This window comes from Pristiophorus japonicus, chromosome 7, assembly GCF_044704955.1.
Source record: "Pristiophorus japonicus isolate sPriJap1 chromosome 7, sPriJap1.hap1, whole genome shotgun sequence".
In the NCBI taxonomy this organism is placed as follows: domain Eukaryota; kingdom Metazoa; phylum Chordata; class Chondrichthyes; family Pristiophoridae; genus Pristiophorus; species Pristiophorus japonicus.
This window is the reverse complement of record NC_091983.1, coordinates 218,890,648-218,908,901: the sequence shown is the minus strand read 5'-3', so window position 1 is coordinate 218,908,901 and position 18,254 is coordinate 218,890,648. Positions and strand designations below refer to the sequence as shown.

The 18,254-nt window shown below is 43.7% G+C and overlaps 1 protein-coding gene across 2 annotated transcripts in view; it reads right to left on the bottom strand.

Moving 5' to 3' along the window:
• Positions 1-18,254, bottom strand: part of aida (axin interactor, dorsalization associated) — a 99,094-nt gene that overhangs the window by 54,875 nt on the left and 25,965 nt on the right. For both annotated transcript variants that reach the window (XM_070885815.1, XM_070885816.1), the window contains exon 3: positions 793-846. In XM_070885815.1, coding sequence (XP_070741916.1) covers positions 793-846 — 54 coding nt within the window. The remainder of the gene's footprint in view (positions 1-792; positions 847-18,254) is intronic.

Below are 18,254 nucleotides of genomic sequence, written 5' to 3'. Positions count from 1 at the left end.
GGTGGTCATTTTCCAACATTCTATAGACTGTGGATCAGTTCCTATGGATTGGAGGGTCGCTAATGTAACATCACTTTTTAAAAAAGGAGGTAGAGAGAAAACAGGGAATTATAGACCGGTTGGCCTGACATCGGTAGTGGGGAAAATGTTGGAATCAATTATTAAAGATGTAATAGCAGCGCATTTGGAAAGCAGTGACAGGATCGGTCCAAGTCAGCATGGATTTATGAAAGGGAAATCATGCTTGATAAATCTTCTAGAATTTTTTGAGCATGTAACTAGTAGAATGGACAAGGGAGAACCAGTGGATGTGGTGTATTTGGACTTTCAAAAGACTTTTGACAAGGTCCCACACAAGAGATTAGTGTGCAAAAGGGGGTAATGTATTGACGTGGATAGAGAACTGATTGGCAGACAGGAAGCAAAGATTAGGAATAAACGGGTCCTTTTCAGAATGGCGGGCAGTGACTAGTGGGGTACCGCAAGGTTCAGTGCTGGGACCCCAGCTATTTACAATATACATTAATGATTTAGACGAAGGAATTGAATGTAATTGTTATGTATTGTCCATGTACATTAAATGTATCGTTACAATGGTGCGCCACAAGGGGCACTGTGGTGGGAGGCTCGCATTTAACTGACTGGCTATGTGCAAGGGGGTGTCAATACATCACAACTGTGCTAACTTAAACTTCAAAATATTCCATAGAATTTCTATTCCTCTCAGAATTGTCACATGATAGATCCAATTTAGTTGAAAATACTGAATAAAAAAGATAAAAAAAAGAGTACCTGCAAAGCTCTACTTCGTAATTCAAGGCATGTTGCTATTTTGCCAAGTGTTTTCTGTGAAGAAAAGGAAAAAGCATTGTTAGATCCTTTGGAAGGCAGATAGAGCACTCATAGGAACAAGGACAATATAAATGTTTACAACAGTCCTTCACCAGAGATTTGCGAAATAAATTGCATTTATATAAAGTCTGACATATCTCAGCAAGACGACAAGTCATAAATTACTTAGAAATGCATTGACTAGGCAAACATTGTTCACACACTGCAAGATCCCACAAATAGCACTGAAATTAATAACCAGTTAATCTATTTTTTTGGTGTTGACTGGGAGGGAAATGTTCGCCAGGACATGGCGAGAAAGCCCTGTGCTTTGAATACTGCCAAGGGTCCTTTTAATCACCACCTGAACCACCAGAACAGGCAAACAGGGGTCCATTTAACAGCTCATCTGAAGGATGGAAAGAGCAATTGAGACCAAGGGTTTGACAAAGTCCTTGATGCTCTATTCATTTTCCATGACTGCTGTTACTGTTGTGGTCTAAAAAGGAAAAAGTTAAGACGCTTATTCCACAGCTAGCTTTTTTCGTCTGCAGCTGGCTGCAAGTCAATTTAACTGGAATGAATCCTCTGCTGACACCAACATCCTTCACTTGTTCAGATGGGAATGGAAGCAGTTTAAATGACCAAACAAACAGACACACCCTCTTGGATTTCAGCTCCCGACATTAAACTATGCTGGATCCAGATCTAAAATGCTTTCTGTCTTCACACCTTGGCAGACAGAGATAATGGGTTCTCCCATTAATAATAATCTGCTGGTTTGACAAAGATTATTGGAAATTTCATTTTTCATCGAAAGAAGCTACATACATTAACATTTTAAATATGCCCAGCCAGCAAAGGGAATCCTTTCGCAGCAACCCAGCTCACGGAGATGAAATGTCTATGTCTTCCATTTTATATCCAGCTAAGAGATCCAGATTAGCCCCAATTTGAATTTGAAACTACACAAGTACAGAAATTCCTTTGTTATTAGCATTTCAAATCACTTCACATAACAGTGAATTAACCGAGGTAGATTAACTCTTATATAGAATCATAGACATTACAGCACATGTGCAGCCCAGCCCAGCACAGCGATGCAGTCCCGCTACTTACATAGAATGTACAGCACATAATCAGGCCAATCAGACCAACTGGCCCATATTCCACACTAGCCTCCTCCTCTTATCCTTCTTCATCTCACCCCATCAGCATTACCTTTTATTCCTTTCTCCCTTATGTTTATCTAGCTTCCCCTTAAATGCATCTATGCTCTTCACTTCAACAGCTCCTTGTGGTAGCAAGTTCTGTATTCTAATCACTCTCTGGGTAAATAAGTTTGTCCTGAATTCCCTACTGGATTTATTTGTGACTATCTTATATTTATGGCCCCTAGTTTTAGACTCCCACATAAGCAGAAACAACATCTCTCCATCAACCCATGAAGGGACAGAGTGTAATGTAGCCAAGTTTGTTGATACAAAGATAGGTGGGAAAGCAAATTATGAGGAGGACACAAAAAATCTGCAAAGGGATATAGACAGGCTAAGTGAGTGGGCAAAAGTTTGGCAGATGAAGCATAATGTGCGAAAATATGAGGTTATCCACTTTGGCAGAAATAATAGAAAAGCAAATTATAATTTAAATGGAAAAACATTGCAAAGTGCTGCAGTAGAGGGGGACCTGGGGGGTTCTTGTGCATGAAACACAAAAGTTAGTATGCAGGTACAGCAAGTAATCAGGAAGGCAAATGGAATGTTGGCCTTTATTGCAAGGGGGAATAGAGTATAAAAGCAGGGAAGTCCTGCTACAACTGTACAGGGTATTGGTGAGGCCACACCTGGAGTACTGTATACAGTTTTGGTCTCCATATTTGAAGAAGTGTATACTTGCATTGGAGGCTGTTCAGAGAAGGTTCACTAGGTTGATTCCGGAGATGAGTGAATTGACTTATGAAGATAGGTTGAGTAGGTTGGGCCTATACACATTGGAGTTCAGAAGAATGAGAGGTGATCTTATCGAAACATACAAGATAATGAGGGGGCTCAACAAGGTGGATGCAGAGAGGATATTTCCACTCATCGGGGAAACTAAAACTAAGGAGACATAGTCTCTGAATAAGGGGCCGCCCATTTAAAGCTGAGATGAGGAGGAATTTCTTCTCCCAGAGGGTTGTAAATCTATGGAGTTCTCTGCAGCAGAGAGCCGAGGAGGCTGGGCCATTGAATATATTTAAGGCGGAGATAGACAGATTTTTGAGCAAGGGAATAAAGGATTATGGGGTGCGGGCAGAGAAGTGGAGCTGAGTTCATGATCAGATCAGCCATGATCTTATTAAATGGCAGAGCAGGCTCGAGGGGCCAGGTGGCCTATCCTGCTCCTATTTCTTATGTTCTTATATAACCCTATCCAATCCTTTCATAATCTTAAAGACCTCTATCAAGTCACCCCTCAGCCTTCTCTTTACTAGAGAAAAGAGACCCAGCCTGTTCTATCTTTCCTGATGGTTATAACCTCAGTTGATATCATCCTTGTAAATCTTATTTGTACCTTCTCCAGTGCCTCAATATCCTTCTTATAATATGGAGACCAAAACTGTGCACAGTACTCAGTGTGGTCTAACCAAGGTTCTATACAAGTTTAACATAACTTCTGTTTTTCAGTTCTATCCCTCTAGAAATGAAACCCCTTGCTTTGTTTGCATTTTTATGGTCTTATTAACCTACGACACTACTTTTAGTGATTTGTTTATTTGAATCCAGAGATCCCTTTTCTCCTCTACCCCATTTAGACTCTTATTTTCCAAGAAATAGGTGGCCATTTTATTTCTTCCTACCAAAATGAACCACATCATGTCCGTCAGAAGGTTGTGGGTTCAAGCCCCACTTCAGAGACTTGAGCACATCATCTAGGCTGACACTTTAGTGCAGTTCTTTGGATTAGTTAAACCCTGTCTATCCGCTCGAGTGGATGTAAAAAATCCCATGGTCATTAAAAAAAAAGAGGCGAGTTCTCCCAATTTCCTGGCCAATATTTATCCCTTAGCCAACAACACTTGGTTTATCTGGTCATTTAATTCTATACAGTTTGTGAATCTTGCTGCTGCAACAGTGACCATATTTCAAAGTACTTCATTGGCGCTGAAGCACTTTGGGATATCCAGATGTTCTGAAAGGCACTGTATAATTGTCAATCCTTTCTTTCATCAACCATAAGCTCTCATTCATGGCATTATGTTAACAATTATTCCATGCCTCAACTATTTTTCCTATTATGAGGTATGCTGAAATGAACACAATAAATCAAATGTGGCCTAACCAATGTCTTGTCAAATTCAACATAATTTCCTTGCTTTTATATTCAAATATCCCAGGTAATAAAACCCAGAATCCATTTGCCATTTTTATCCGCACCCTCACCTTTAAAGATCTATGGATCTGCACTTCTATACCTCTCTGTTCCTTCAGTCTGATAATTCCTATCATTAATCCTGTGCCCCAAAAGGTGCTATTTCATACTTCACTGCATTGACTTCACTGCATGTACATGTTCGACCTCCCAAATCTGGAAACCTCACGACCGAGGCCGTTCTGGATTTCGGGTATTTCCGGATTTCGCAATGTATTCCAGACGTCCCAAATCCGGAAACGCCCGGGCCGGGGTTCGGGTATTTGCGGATTTCAGAACATATTTCTGACATCCCAAATTTTGACTTTTGGCACACCCATATTCTGGGCGAAAAAAAACACCCGAGGAAAAACCTGCCTTGCAGCCCCAACAACAGCAGTAAGTATGACTATCTGCACAAAAAGGTTAAAGTTTTTATTTTTTAATTCTTTTTCAACGATTCAATAGTTAAGATCTTGTGAATTTTGTGTGATTTTGTGTGTGTTTTCCCCCCTCCCAGGGCCTCTTTCACGGCGGTAATCGGCCTCGGACTAAAGTTGGCGAGGACCGTGGTTTCCGCCGCAAATCTTCGCGCAATGCCGATTTTTACCGCTGGGCTTTTTTAAAAAAAACGGAATGATTAGCGGTATTTTTGGCGAAAAATGCCAAAAAAATACCGCCATCACCAAAAAAAACAAATTTCTAGCCCAATGTGCGCCATTTAAAAAAAATGTCCGCTTTCGGAACATTTTCCGGATTTTGGATGACCCCTCCACGGATCAGCGCCATGTCCAGATTTTGGAACTCTGGATTTGGGAGGTTCCACCATTCTCCTCGTTCCACAAACCTGACATATGCTTTCCTACAATTTCCCCACAATTCCTTTAGTTCCCTATTTACTCTCATCAGCAAACATCAAGGTCTTTCCTCTTTTAAAAAAAAAGATTCAGACACAGGCATATAAAATGGAAATTAATTAGGTGCCAAGCTCCAGCAGTGATCCTGACTGGATCGTGGCCCACATCCCACCAAATTGGAAAAAACACCCATTTACATCATTTCTTTGCTTTCTGTCCTGTTGCTATCTATATAACTACATTTAATACTATCTTTGTTTAAAAATGTTACTGTCTCTTACATGGCATTTCAAATGCCTTCTGAAAATCAATATTTACAACATCCACTTCATCGATACACTAAGATTTCTATTTTTAAAAAGTCAAACACAATGCCGGAATTTGCGATGGGTATTAACAGTGAACGAACAGCAAGAGCTGTTATTACTCCTTTAAAACTGACCACAACTTCAGGATGTAGCGTATGCACATCCTAATGCAGAAATCGTGAAGAAGTTGCAGTCAGTCAGTCATTCATTCATTGCTCTGACACTGGCTGTGCTGTGCCGCCCCCAAGCCATCAGTGTAATCTATCAAATCAGGGAAATCGGGGACGAAAACGTCGGCTCTTCCGCTGTTAAATACCCCATTAAAAGATAGACCTTTTTGAATTAGGTGTAACTGGGGTTTTAACAGCGTATTGACTGCTAAACAAACGTCATGGCCCTGAAAAATTTATCTACATTTTATGGAGTGTCAAATGTATCCATTTAAAGAAAAATTACAATTTAAAAAATTTTTTAAAACTTTTTTTTTAAAAAAAGTTTGATCACCTTTATTTCAGGTTTACCTTTTCCCTATGCAAGAGCTCCAATCTTTGTTTTGTTCTAACATTTTTAAAAAGCTAGAAAAGATGGTGCTTATTTACTTCCCAGTTCCAGGTCCCTGAGAATTCTGAATTGTGATTAGTTGCTGAGACAGCTTGTTGATGTCACAGCGGCTCGTGTTAGGGATTCCCCATTAACTTACACAGAATTCAACTGACCGTCGGAAAAGCTGAACTTGTCGCCAGAGATTGCAAGATCTTTGTGGGGAACTTACTGCAGGGTCTGCGGCGAACACCTTTGTTTCGCGGCTGACCGCAAATTACAGGCCATACATTGGGCTCAAGTTTCGGCTATCAGGCAGAACAGCGCACCTCCGAGAAGCCCGTCTATTTTGTTAGAACACAAAAAGCGCCTAAAACTTCTTGTGATTCTCCGATATCTGTAGGCCAGTTTCCAGCTCGGCACGGCGCAGCAGGAGCTGCTAGGGGCAGAGCAAACGCCGTTGAGAAAGCACTGCCAGCAGGGGGAGGGGCTAGGACCCAGCCTTGTTTGAGTGTCGGCACCGTTGTGCATGCGCATTGGAGCGTGCGCGCATGCGCAATGGCATACAAACATTGGCAATCGGCCATCTTTAAAAGGACAGGCATAAAATATTTTTGGCTGTGGGGAGCTGTGCAAAGCCTTCTGGGTGATTTTTTGTGCCTGAAGGTGTGCTGTTAGCAGTACTGTGGAAGAAATCAGCTGCTGGAATCAGTGAGTGCTGTTTGTTGCTGCTAAACTTCCAGAACAAGTGCTGCATAGGTGCATGTACAATAAGGACTGTGTTTTGAAAAATCACAGTGTCAATTCAGTACAGCAATGGAACAATGCCCACCAAAAACGAAGAATTTCTAGCATGAGGAAGTGGAGACCCTAGTTAATGTGATTGAGCAGAGATGGCAGGAGCTGGATACCAGCAACAGAGGTCCCACAAAAGTGGCACCCAAAGAAATGAAGAAATGCTGGAACCTAGTTGCAGAAGATTACTGCGCAGTGGTGCATACCAGGAGATCTGGAAGCCAGTGTAAAAATAAAAATGGCACAACCTTGGTCAAGTAGTTAGTGTAAGTAATATTTTCATTTTTCAATGGAATCTCAATTGTAAATGTGACCATCTGTATATGTCCTAACCTGCAGAAAGACGCACTCTGTAAAAAGTTATATTTTAATCTGTACAGAAGAAATTGGGCCACAACAAAAAGCGAAAGAACTCGAACAGGAGGAGGCGTGTCAAATCTGCATCCACTGACATGATTGGAACAGAGGGTCGCTGCTGGAGAAAAACAATCAGTACTGCACAAGCTGGCCCCACACACGAGGGAGAGGGCAAGTCCTGAAAATGCATCGTGGCTCTTCAAATCAACCTGCTGCCTGGCCTGCTATGTGAGAGACTACTCATGCTACCCATCTTGCTCCCTCCTATGCTGCTAACCATTTGACTGTTCTGTTATATTTTGCAGAAGATGATGCCAATACAGAAGAAGAACCTGAAGAACCAGATGCAGACGATCCAGACCAAGGGTGGGTGCAGGGGTTGACTGAAATGTCTTCAGGGGAGACTTTTCAACTTAATATGTATCAGTCCACATTAACGGACATCAGTTTTTCAAACAGTTGCATAGGTTCAGGTTCAACATTCTATGGTTTCACAGATTCCGAAGTTGCGGGTCCCAGTGGTGGTGGTGGTGTAATGCAACATTTTACACCCAGGGCCTCACCGTCCCAGAGAGCACCTCCCACTGGAGGGGTGCCACTTGGAAGACCCAGGGCCCACCGTCCCAGAATGCACCTCCCACTGGAGGGGTGCCGCTTGGAACACCCAGTGCTCCACCATCTAAGAGTGCGTCTCCCACTGGAGGGGTACCGCTTGGAAGACCCAGGGCCCCACCATCCCAGCCTGCCCCTCCTACTGGGGTGGTGCTGTGAGGCAGACCCAGGTCGAGCAGAAGGAGAATCGAAAAACACTCTCCTGAGATGCAGCGTGCAGATGATGTGGGTCAGGTTGTGGCACTGGGTGTGGAGACCAATGACCTTACCCGATCACTCGTCGGCAGCGTCAGTGCGGTGGGTAATGAGGTAACTGGACTGTTGGCAGAAATAGGAATAGTGACATGGGAAATGAGGGAGGGAATGTCAGAGGGAGTGCAAGCGACGGCACAGGCCGTCAGGGAGGGGATGCAAGTTACGGCACAGGCCCTTGGAGGTAGCTGCTGCAATAAGGGCACACAGCCTGGCCAATCAAATTACACCATGAAGAAGTGACCATTCACCGAGATGTGGATGAGAGATGGTTGCAGCCTTTCTTTGCTGCTGTTGTTCTTGTTTTTGATGTTACTGTAGTAACTTTTTTGACATTGAAATTGTTTTGTAACTTTTGTAACGTTACAAGTTTATAAGTAATCTTAAAGTTTTTAGGTGATCTTAAAAAGTCATATTAAAGTAAAGTTTGATACAATTATTTTTTACACTAACGTGCAGTACATTGTGAACTTTTCAAAAAAATATTTACATTAAAATTGAATCATGTTCCATTAACACAACACAACATAGGAACAACTCCAAAAAAATAAACATGTCCACGCGGAACAGTTGTCACTGAGCCCTCAGACATCAGTACTTGAAGCGTTCACGGATGAGCTGCTGGCGCAGGGCACGAGCAATCGTTAAAGGAGCACGATGGACCGCCCATCTCCGTCGTCGTACTCCGGCATCAGGCACTTGCATGGTTTCCTTATCGCCGTCATCATCCTCATCCTACTCTTCCAAATTACTATCATCAGGCACTCTCACCTCATGTGGGTCTTCTGGTTCCACTACCAGCTCCTGCTGCCTCATGATGGCTAAGTTATGCAGCATGCAGCACACAACAGTGAAGTGACCGACAATCTGAGGAGAGTATTGCAAGTGGCCTCCGGAATGGTCCATGCATCAGAATCGCTGTTTCACGATGCCAATGATCCTCTCTATGATGCTGAGCATCACAATCTGCGCCATGTTGTATTGATGGTCAGCTTCCGTCCGTGTTATGCATAGGGGCGTCATGGGCCAGGTGGCGAGGCTGTACTCTTTATCTCCCAGTAGCCAGCTTTGCCCTTCTGGTTGCTCCTCAAAAATTTCAGATAGAACGCTGTCGCGTAGGATCAACGCATTATGGGTGCTGCCAGGGTATCTTGCATCGACTAACATGATGTGCTGCATGTTGTCACATACGAGCTGCACATTAATGGAGTGGAAACCTTTTCTATTCCTGAACTGTTCGGCATCCTCCACAGCTGCTCACAAGGCGATGTGGGTACAATCAATGCAGCCCTGTACCTTTGGGAAGCTAGCAATCTATGAGAACCCCAGAGCCCTGTCATGCATTGATTGGCATTACTTGAAGAAGTCATTCCTCCGCGCATACAGTGCAGCCGTGACCTGGTGAACGTAGGCATGTATTGAGAGATGGCACGTTGAGAGATGGCACACACATCTCCAGTTGGAGCTTGAAACGATCCCGAGGCATAGAAGGAAAGTGCAGCTGTAAACCTTCGCTTCAACAGACAAGGCAGTCGACGTTCTGCTTCTCGGCTGTAAATCTGCTCTCAGCATATCACAGATCTCAACGACAACTTCGCTGCGGAAATGCAGCCTTTTGACACAATCAGCCTCACTCATGTCCAGGTACGAATGCCTGATTCGATATTGCAGATGTGGATAAAGCCTCTTGCCCATCAGCCTACAGGCTATGACGTTCCTGGTGCGGTGAGATCTAATCAATTCTCTCCTATGTAGCGAATTGATGGAGAACCATTGCATAATCTGTGGCGTTGATAATGCAGCACCCATACTTGAAGTAAAAATTAAACTTTCAAAAGGTGCGTGTTGGCTGGCTGGCTGTCTGTCTGTCCCTCCCGGTGTTTGTCAGGCCTCTCCTGTCGCCTGGCCGAAAGATCGCAACTCGGTTTGCTGCCTGCGTGCTGGGGCTCTGCTCTGTGGACGTCGCCCTCCCGGTGTTTTTCAGGCCGCTCCTATCCCCTGGCCGAACGGCCGAAAGATCGCAGCTCGGTGCCTGCTGCCACTGCTTCAATGGAGAGGTAGAAAAATTTAATTTTTTAGTTATTGATTTATTTATCATTTATTATTGATGATGGCTCTTTATTGGTAAAAGTGAAGTTTAATGCTTTGGAAAATCCCTCAACTTCCCTCCCCCTCGCTTCCCCCCCCCCCGCCCCACCCCATCTCTGGCTACCTGCGCCTAATTCTAAAGTGTACGCAAGGTTTTTCTGAGCGTACAAAAGTGGACACTTACTCCGTTCTAAGTTAGTTTGGAGTAACTTTTCGCTGCCCAAACTTGCAAAACAGGAGTAATTGGCTGGCAACGCCCCCTTTGAAATAAAAAACGGAACTAAAATGAAACTAAACTAACTCACTAGAACTGTAACAAACTAAATGCCGAGAATTGCGATTTTTAGAATCTCCAAACTGTAGAATTTACCAATATTTCGCAAAGATTCCTTGTACCTTTCCCCTGCAGAGGAGAAGAATCCCTTTCTGGACTTCTAAAATGGAAGGAAAAACTTCGGGACACTAATGAGTTTAAAAGGGCAGACGATGCCTGCAGGGGATAAAAGGGGATGCATTCATGGAGACCACCCACCCCCCCCCCCCACCAATGTTTGGACTCATAGGAAAGGGAATTTAATTTGGAACTATCTACCAAAAAAGTTTGAAATCCTAAAGTGCACATGGAAGAAACTACGAACTTTAATCGAATTTGGGATTTTTAAAAGATGAATGTTGGATCTACAAGAAAAGGGGTGGGGTCAAGCTCTAAAGGGCCAGTTTGGACATTGGACTAATCAAATTGTCTGGGAACTGTTTACCCTCGAAACTTGTCTCTGGAAGACATTTACATTTTAACAATCGACCACGGAAGAAACATCCACCCCACCCAGAGGACCCAAATGTCACATACATATTCCAACACCTTTTCAACAGGCATAGAAATATCACAATGGATGAGAGCTAAAAGCCTATCAACGCCAGATTAAAACTACTTAATCAAGTTTCAGTTAGCTGGGCTGCAAAATTGAAACAAAGAGCTGGGCCAGATTTGGTGGGAGATAAGGAAGCCTTTTTGGGGTATAGCTATTTCCAGTTTTACAAGGAAAAGTATGCACACTCAAGCAGCCGGAGCTGGGGAGTGAAGAAATGGAGCATTGAAGGAAACTACTAGAAATCATCAAGGACCGACCGAGCACGAGGCCCACGAAACAGAAGGTTGTCAGCAACCAAACTGACAACCCGGGCCACCACAATCAGCGAAATGACCAACCGAAACCAACTCAGCAAAAACCGAAGAATCGACATTTATTTTCACTCTACAATCTACTTCTGAACGACCAACAGGTGAGAAATTAACAAAAAGGACTAACTAAAACTATTCCTAACCAAAGAAAGTGGGTACTTACCCCATACATCCAAAACTCAACTTACCGCATCAACGGACGTACCCCAACTGAAGACTACGCAGAACGAAGTCCTCTCCTCCGTCCGGGGTACGGCTCGCCTAGAAGGCCAAGTGCAGCAAACCTCCAAAACTGCGATTCACCGGCAACTGCCGAAAGGGATTGGTGAGCATAGCCCCTGAACTTAACTTAGTTGGCTAGGGGAATTGGGAGGGGGAGGCTGGGATAACTTGTGTAAATGTATCTGCATTCTCCTCTTTACCCCATTTAGAGTTTAAGCTGTATTCTTTTCCCCACAGGCGGTATTTTGACATTTTATTCAATGTGTTGTACCCCTCAGTGTGTTGGTATTACTATTCTGTGTTATTAAAGGTGTGCCTTTTCCTTCTTTTTAAACACAATAAAGCCATACCTGCTTCCTACCTTGAAACCGATTGTCTGTTCAAGTCTGTCACAGTCCCTTCATAATTCCAGTGTCTAGAACCAAGGGTGTGGGAGCGATTCGAAACCGCTCATAAGGTCAGAAGGGAAAGCTGACTCCCTGAAAACCACCCCTTCCAAAACTAAACTAGTTGCTCCAAAAAAATAGGAGCAACTCCAGCCGAAACTTGGGCCCATAGCCTTTACAAATCCGGATCGACTATCCCCAATTAGCCCATTCTTTTCTAAGTATTTACTTAGTTGACCTAATAATGGATACAAGACTAATTGGCCAACAATTCCCTGGTTTATCTTTATTTTTTTGAACAAAGGGTGTTACATTTGCCATCCTCCAGTACAATTCAAATACTATAGCAAATAACACAATAAATTGAATTCCTTGCTCTTATTCGGGAAGTACCACTGGATATTTAAAATGCTGCTGAATCAGTGGAACTTCCTGAATACTGCAATGCAGCAACTGCCTAAATTATGTGCTCAGGTTCTGGAGAGGGGTTCGAACCTACAATCTTCTAACTCGCAAGTGAGAGCGATATCAACTGAGCCAGGGTGACACATTAACATGCACACAATGTTCAAACTCATTGCTGAACTAGATAGTGGGATTAGTAGCTGACAGAAAAAAATACACTGATTTGGCAAAAAAACACAAATTAATACTTGGGTGAATAGTACCTTACATACACTGCCATTTGGAAAAAAGCAGAATCTGCAGAAGAAAATCTGTAGTCAGATTATATTTGTAGTGAGGATTGACTCTGCTATCCTTCAAGAAGGCATTAGATACATTTATGGAAAACTGAGATTGTGGCATACGGTAGGCAAGATAATAATAGTAGATAAGCAATGTCTTGGGACCTTCTGGACCTGAAGGGTCGGAGAGGAATTTTGACACGTTTCCTGAATTGGCTGAGGTTTTTTTGCCTTTCCGAGAAGCACAAAGTGGAATCAGCGCGTATGGACCTGGTGGCCTTTTCTCATCCCGAGTATACAAGATAAGCATTTCTACTCGATGGCTTGATTCATGGTAGAGAGACAGTTCCATGCATACTTTGCCCAGTTGGCCATTAGTTGTTTGTTCACAAAGTTGGAAGGCTATTTTAGTGCAGGAAGGCATCACAGCTGAGCTGAGTTGATCCTATCCGAGTCAAACTCCACAAGCACACATTTCCATCAAGGACTAATGGACAGCAATTGGCTGATTTTCCTTTTCCTAATTTAGGAGTGCCAAAGCCAATATTCAGAGTCCTAGCCTACACGGGCTAACTTCGATGTTATGAGACGTGAATTGGCTAGGATAGACAAGCGAATGATACTTAAAGGATTGACGGTGGATAGGCAATGGCAGAGATTTAAAGATCACACGGATGAACTTCAGCAATTGTACATCCCTGTCTGGAGTAAAAATAAAACGGGGAAGGTGGCTCAACCGTGGCTAACAAGGGAAATTAGGGATAGTGTTAAATCCAAGGAAGAGGCATATAAATTGGCCAGAAAAAGCAGCAAAGCTGAGGACTGGGAGAAATTTAGAATTCAGCAGAGGACGACAAAGGGTTTAATTAGGAGGGGGAAATAGAGTATGAGAGCAAGCTAGCAGGGAATATAAAAACTGATTGCAAAAGCTTCTATAGATATGTGAAGACAAATGTAGGTCCCTTGCAGTCAGATTCAGGTGAATTTATAATGGGGAACAAAGAAATGGCAGACCAAGTGAGCAAATACTTTGGTTCTGTCTTCACTAAGGAAGACACAAATAACCTTCCAGAAATACGAAGGGACCGAGGGTCAAGTGAGAAGGAGGAACTGAAGGAAATCCTTATTAGTCAGAAAATTGTGATAGGGAAATAGAAACATAGAAAATATGTGCAGGATTAGGCCATTTGGCCTTTTGAGCCTGCATCACCATTCAATAAGATCATGGCTGATCATTCACCTCAGTACCCCTTTCCTGCTTTCTCTCCAAACCCCTTGATCTCTTCAGCCGTAAGCGCCATATCTGACTCCCTCTTGAATATATCCAATGAACTGGCATCAACAACTCTCTGCGGTCAGGAATTCCACAGATTAACAACTCTCTGAATGAAGAAGTTTCTCCTCATCTCAGTCTTAAATGGCTTACCCCTTATCTTTAGACTATGTCCCCTGGTTCTGGACTTCAACATCGGGAACATTCTTCCTGCATCTAACCTGTCCAGTCCCATCGGAATTTTATATGTTTTTATGAGATCCCCGCTCATTCTTCAAAACTCCAGTGAATACAGCCCCGTCAATTCAGTCTCTCCTCATGTCAGTCCTGCCATCCCGGGAATCAGTCTGGTGAACCTTCGCTGCACTCCCTCAATAGCAAGAACGTCCTTCCTCAGATTAGGAAACCAAAACTGAACACAATATTCACCAAGGCCCTGTACAACTGCAGTAAGACCTCCCTGCTCCTATACTCAAATCCTCTAGCTATGAAGGCCAACATACCATTTGCCTTCTTCACCGTCTGCTGTATCTGCATGTCAACTTTCAATGACTGATGTACCATGACACCCAGGTCTCTCTGCACCTCCTCTTTTCCTAATCTGCCACCATTCAGATAATATTCTGCCTTTGTGTTTTTGCCCCCAAAGTGGATAACCTCACATTTATCCACATTATACTGCATCTGCCATGCATTTGCCCACTCACCTAACATGTCCAAGTCACCCTGCAGCCTCTAAGCATCCTCCTCACAGCTCACACTGCCACCCAGATCCCCCCCAAACTCTCCTTCTCCCCCCGCCTCCAAAAACTCCCTCCCCCGACCCCTCAAAACTCTCCTCCTCATCCACCCCAACACACTCCTCTTCTGCCCCCCCCCCAATACACTCCTCTTTCCCCCCCCTCTCCCAATACACTCCTCCTCCTCCTCCTCCTCCTCCTCCTCCTCCAATACACTCCTTCTCCTTCCTCCCCCCAATACACTCCTCTACCCCCCCCCCCCCCCAAATACACTCCTCCTCCAACCCCAGCCCCCCAATCAAAAGTCTCAAGCACAACCAATAAATAAAAAATAAAACCGGAGTCCTACCTCACCCGGGAACTCAACTCAGCAGGCCGGCTGGTGCGGGAGGCCACTCAGCCGGGGATAGAGTGCGGTGAGATCAGGACGTTCCTTCGGCCGGGGATAGGAGCTACGAGCATTGGGTCCTGCTCACAGCCCGCAGGACACGCTGCGAGGGCAGGAGCATGCGCGCAAACTTCACTGAACATACTGTTTTCGGCGCTGGCCTGTTGCTCCGCCTCCCACTTCAGAATGCACGCCATGCCAGGACTCGGAAGAGCGGCCAGGATGGGGCCCCTTTTTCCAGTAAGTGCGCTGAAAAAAGGGGTTGGGCAAAGTTGGGCCCTATGTTTCTAAAGTGGACTGGGAAAATAGATTAAAGTGCAGGATGGTTGATGAACAGTGGCATACATTTAAGGAAATATTTCATAACTCTCAAGAAAAATATATTCCAGTGAGGAGGAAAGGGTGTAAAAGAAAAGATAGTTATCTGTGGCTGACTAAAGAAATAAAGGATATTATTCAATAAAAACAAGGGTATACAAAGTGGCCAAAACTAGTGGGAGGACAGAAGATTGGGAAGCTTTTAAAAGCCAGCAAAGGATGATTAAAAAAATGATTAGGAAAGGGAAGATAGACTATTAAAGTAAACTAGCATGAAATATAAAAACAGATAGCAAGAGTTTCTATAGGTATATAAAAAGGAAAAGAGTGGCTAAAGTAAATGTTGGTCCCTTAGAGGATGAGACCAGAGAATTAGTAATGGGGAACATGAAGATGGCAGAAACTTGAACAAATATTTTGTATCAGTCTTTACGGTAGAGGACACTAAAAATATCAAGGGGCTATAGCGGGGGAGGAACTTAACCCAATCATAATCATTAAGAAGGTGGTACTCAGTAAGATAATGGGACTAAAGGCGGATAAATCCCTTGGACCTGATGGCTTGCATCCTAGGGTCTTCAGAGAAGTAGCGGCAGGGATAGTGGATGCATTGGTTGTAATTTACCAAAATTCCCTGGATTCTGGAGAGGTCCCAGCAGATTGGAAAACTGCAAATGTAATGCTCCTATTTAAAAAAAGGAGGCAGGCAAAATGCAGGAAACTATAGACCAGTTAGCCTAACATTTGTGGTTGGGAAAATGTTGGAGTCCATTATTAAAGAAGCAGTAGCAGGACATTTGGAAAAGCATAATTCAGTCAGGCAGAGTCAGTATGGATTTATGAAGAGGAAGTCAGGTTTGACAAATTTGCTAGAATTCTTTGAGGATACATAAGAACATAACAATTAGGAACAGGAGTAGGCCATCTAGCCCCTCGAGCCTGCTCCGCCATTCAAAAAGATCATGGCTGATCTGGCCGTGGACTCAGCCCCACTTACCCGCCCGCTCCCCGTAACCCTTAATTCCCTTATTGGTTAAAAATCTATCTATCTGTGACTTGAATATATTCAATTAGCTAGCCTCAACTGCTTCCTTGGGCAGAGAATTCCACAGATTCACAACCCTCTGGGAGAAGAAATTCCTTCTCAACTCGGTTTTAAATTGTCTCACCCGTATTTTGAGGCTGTGCCCCCTAGTTCTAGTCTCCCCGACCAGTGGAAACAACCTCTCTGCCTCTATCTTGTCTATCCCTTTCATTATTTTAAATGTTTCTATAAGATCACCCCTCATCCTTCTGAACTCCAACGAGTAAAGACCCAGTCTACTCAATCTATCATTATAAGGTAACCCCCTCATCTCCAGAATCAGCCCAGTGAATCGTCTCTGTACCCTCTCCAAGGCTAGTATATCCTTCCTTAAGTAAGGTGACCAAAACTGCACGCAGTACTCCAGGTGCGGCCTCACCAATACCCTGTACAGTTGCAGCAGGACCACCCTGCTTTTGTACTCCATCCCTCTCGCAATGAAGGCCAACATTCCATTCGCCTTCCTGATTACCTGCTGCACCTGCAAACTAACTTTTTGGGATTCATGCACAAGGACTCCCAGGTCCCTCTGCACCGCAGCATGTTGTAAATTCTCCCCATTCAAATAATATTCCCTTTTACTGTTTCCCCCCCCCCCCCCCAACAAGGTGGATGACCTAACATTTTCTGACATTGTATTCAATCTGCCAAACCTTAGCCCATTCGCTTAACCTATCCAAATCTCTTTGCAGCCTCTCTGTGTCCTCTACACAACCTGCTTTCCCACTAATCTTTGTGTCATCTGCAAATTTTGTTACACTATGTCTCCTCTTCCAAGTCATCTATGTATATTGTAAACAGTTGTGGTCCCAGCACCGATCCCTGTGGCACAGGGATATAATGAACAGGGTGGATAAAGGGGAACCAGTGGATGTGGTGTATTTGGACTTCTAGAAGGCATTTGACAAGGTGTCACATAAAAGGTTACTGCACAAGATAAAAGTTCACGGGGTTGGGGGTAATATATTAGCGTGGAAAGAGGATTGGCTAACTAACAGAAATCAGAAAGTTGGGATAAATGGTTCATTCTTGGGTTGGCAATCAGTAACTAGTGGGGTGCCGCAGGGATTAGTGCTGGGTCCCCAACTATGTACAATCTATATTAACAACTTGGATGAAGGGACCGAGTGTAACGTAGCCAAGTTTATTGACGATACAAAGATGGGAGGAAAAGCGCTGTGAGAGAACACAAAAAATCTGCAAAAGGACATAGACAGGCTAAGTGAGTGGGCAAAAATTTGGCAGAAGGAGTATAATGTTGGAAAGTGTGAGGTGATGCACTTTGGCAGAAAAATTCAAAGAGCAAGTTATTATTTAAATGGAGAAAAATTGCAAATTGCTGTGGTACAGCAGGACCTGGGGATCCTGTGCATGAAACACAAAAGGATAGTATGCAGGTACAGCAAGTGATCAGGAAGGCCAATGGAATCTTGACCTTTATTGCAAAGGGGATGGAGTATAAAAGCAGGTAAGTTTTGCTACAGTTATACAGGGTATTGGTGAGGCCACACCTGGAATACTGTGTACAGTTTTGGTTTCCATATTTAAGAAAGGATATACTTGCTTTGGAGGCAGTTCAGAGAAGGTTCACAAGGTTGATTCTGGAGATGAGGGGGTTGACTTATGAGGAAAGGTTGAGTAGGTTAAGCCTCTACTCACTGGAATTCAGAAGAATGAGAGGTGATCTTATCGAAATGTATAAGATTATGAGAGGGCTTGACAAGGTGGATGTAGAGGATGGTCCCACTGATAGGGGAGACTCGAACTAGGGGGCATAATCTTAGAATAAGGGGCTGCCCATTTAAAACTGAGATGAGGAGGAATTTCTTCTCTCAGGGGGTTGTAAACCTGTGGAATTCACTGCCTCAGAGAGCTGTGGAAGCTGGGTCATTGACTAAATTTAAGACCGAGATAGACAGTTTCTTAAACGATAAGGGAATAAGG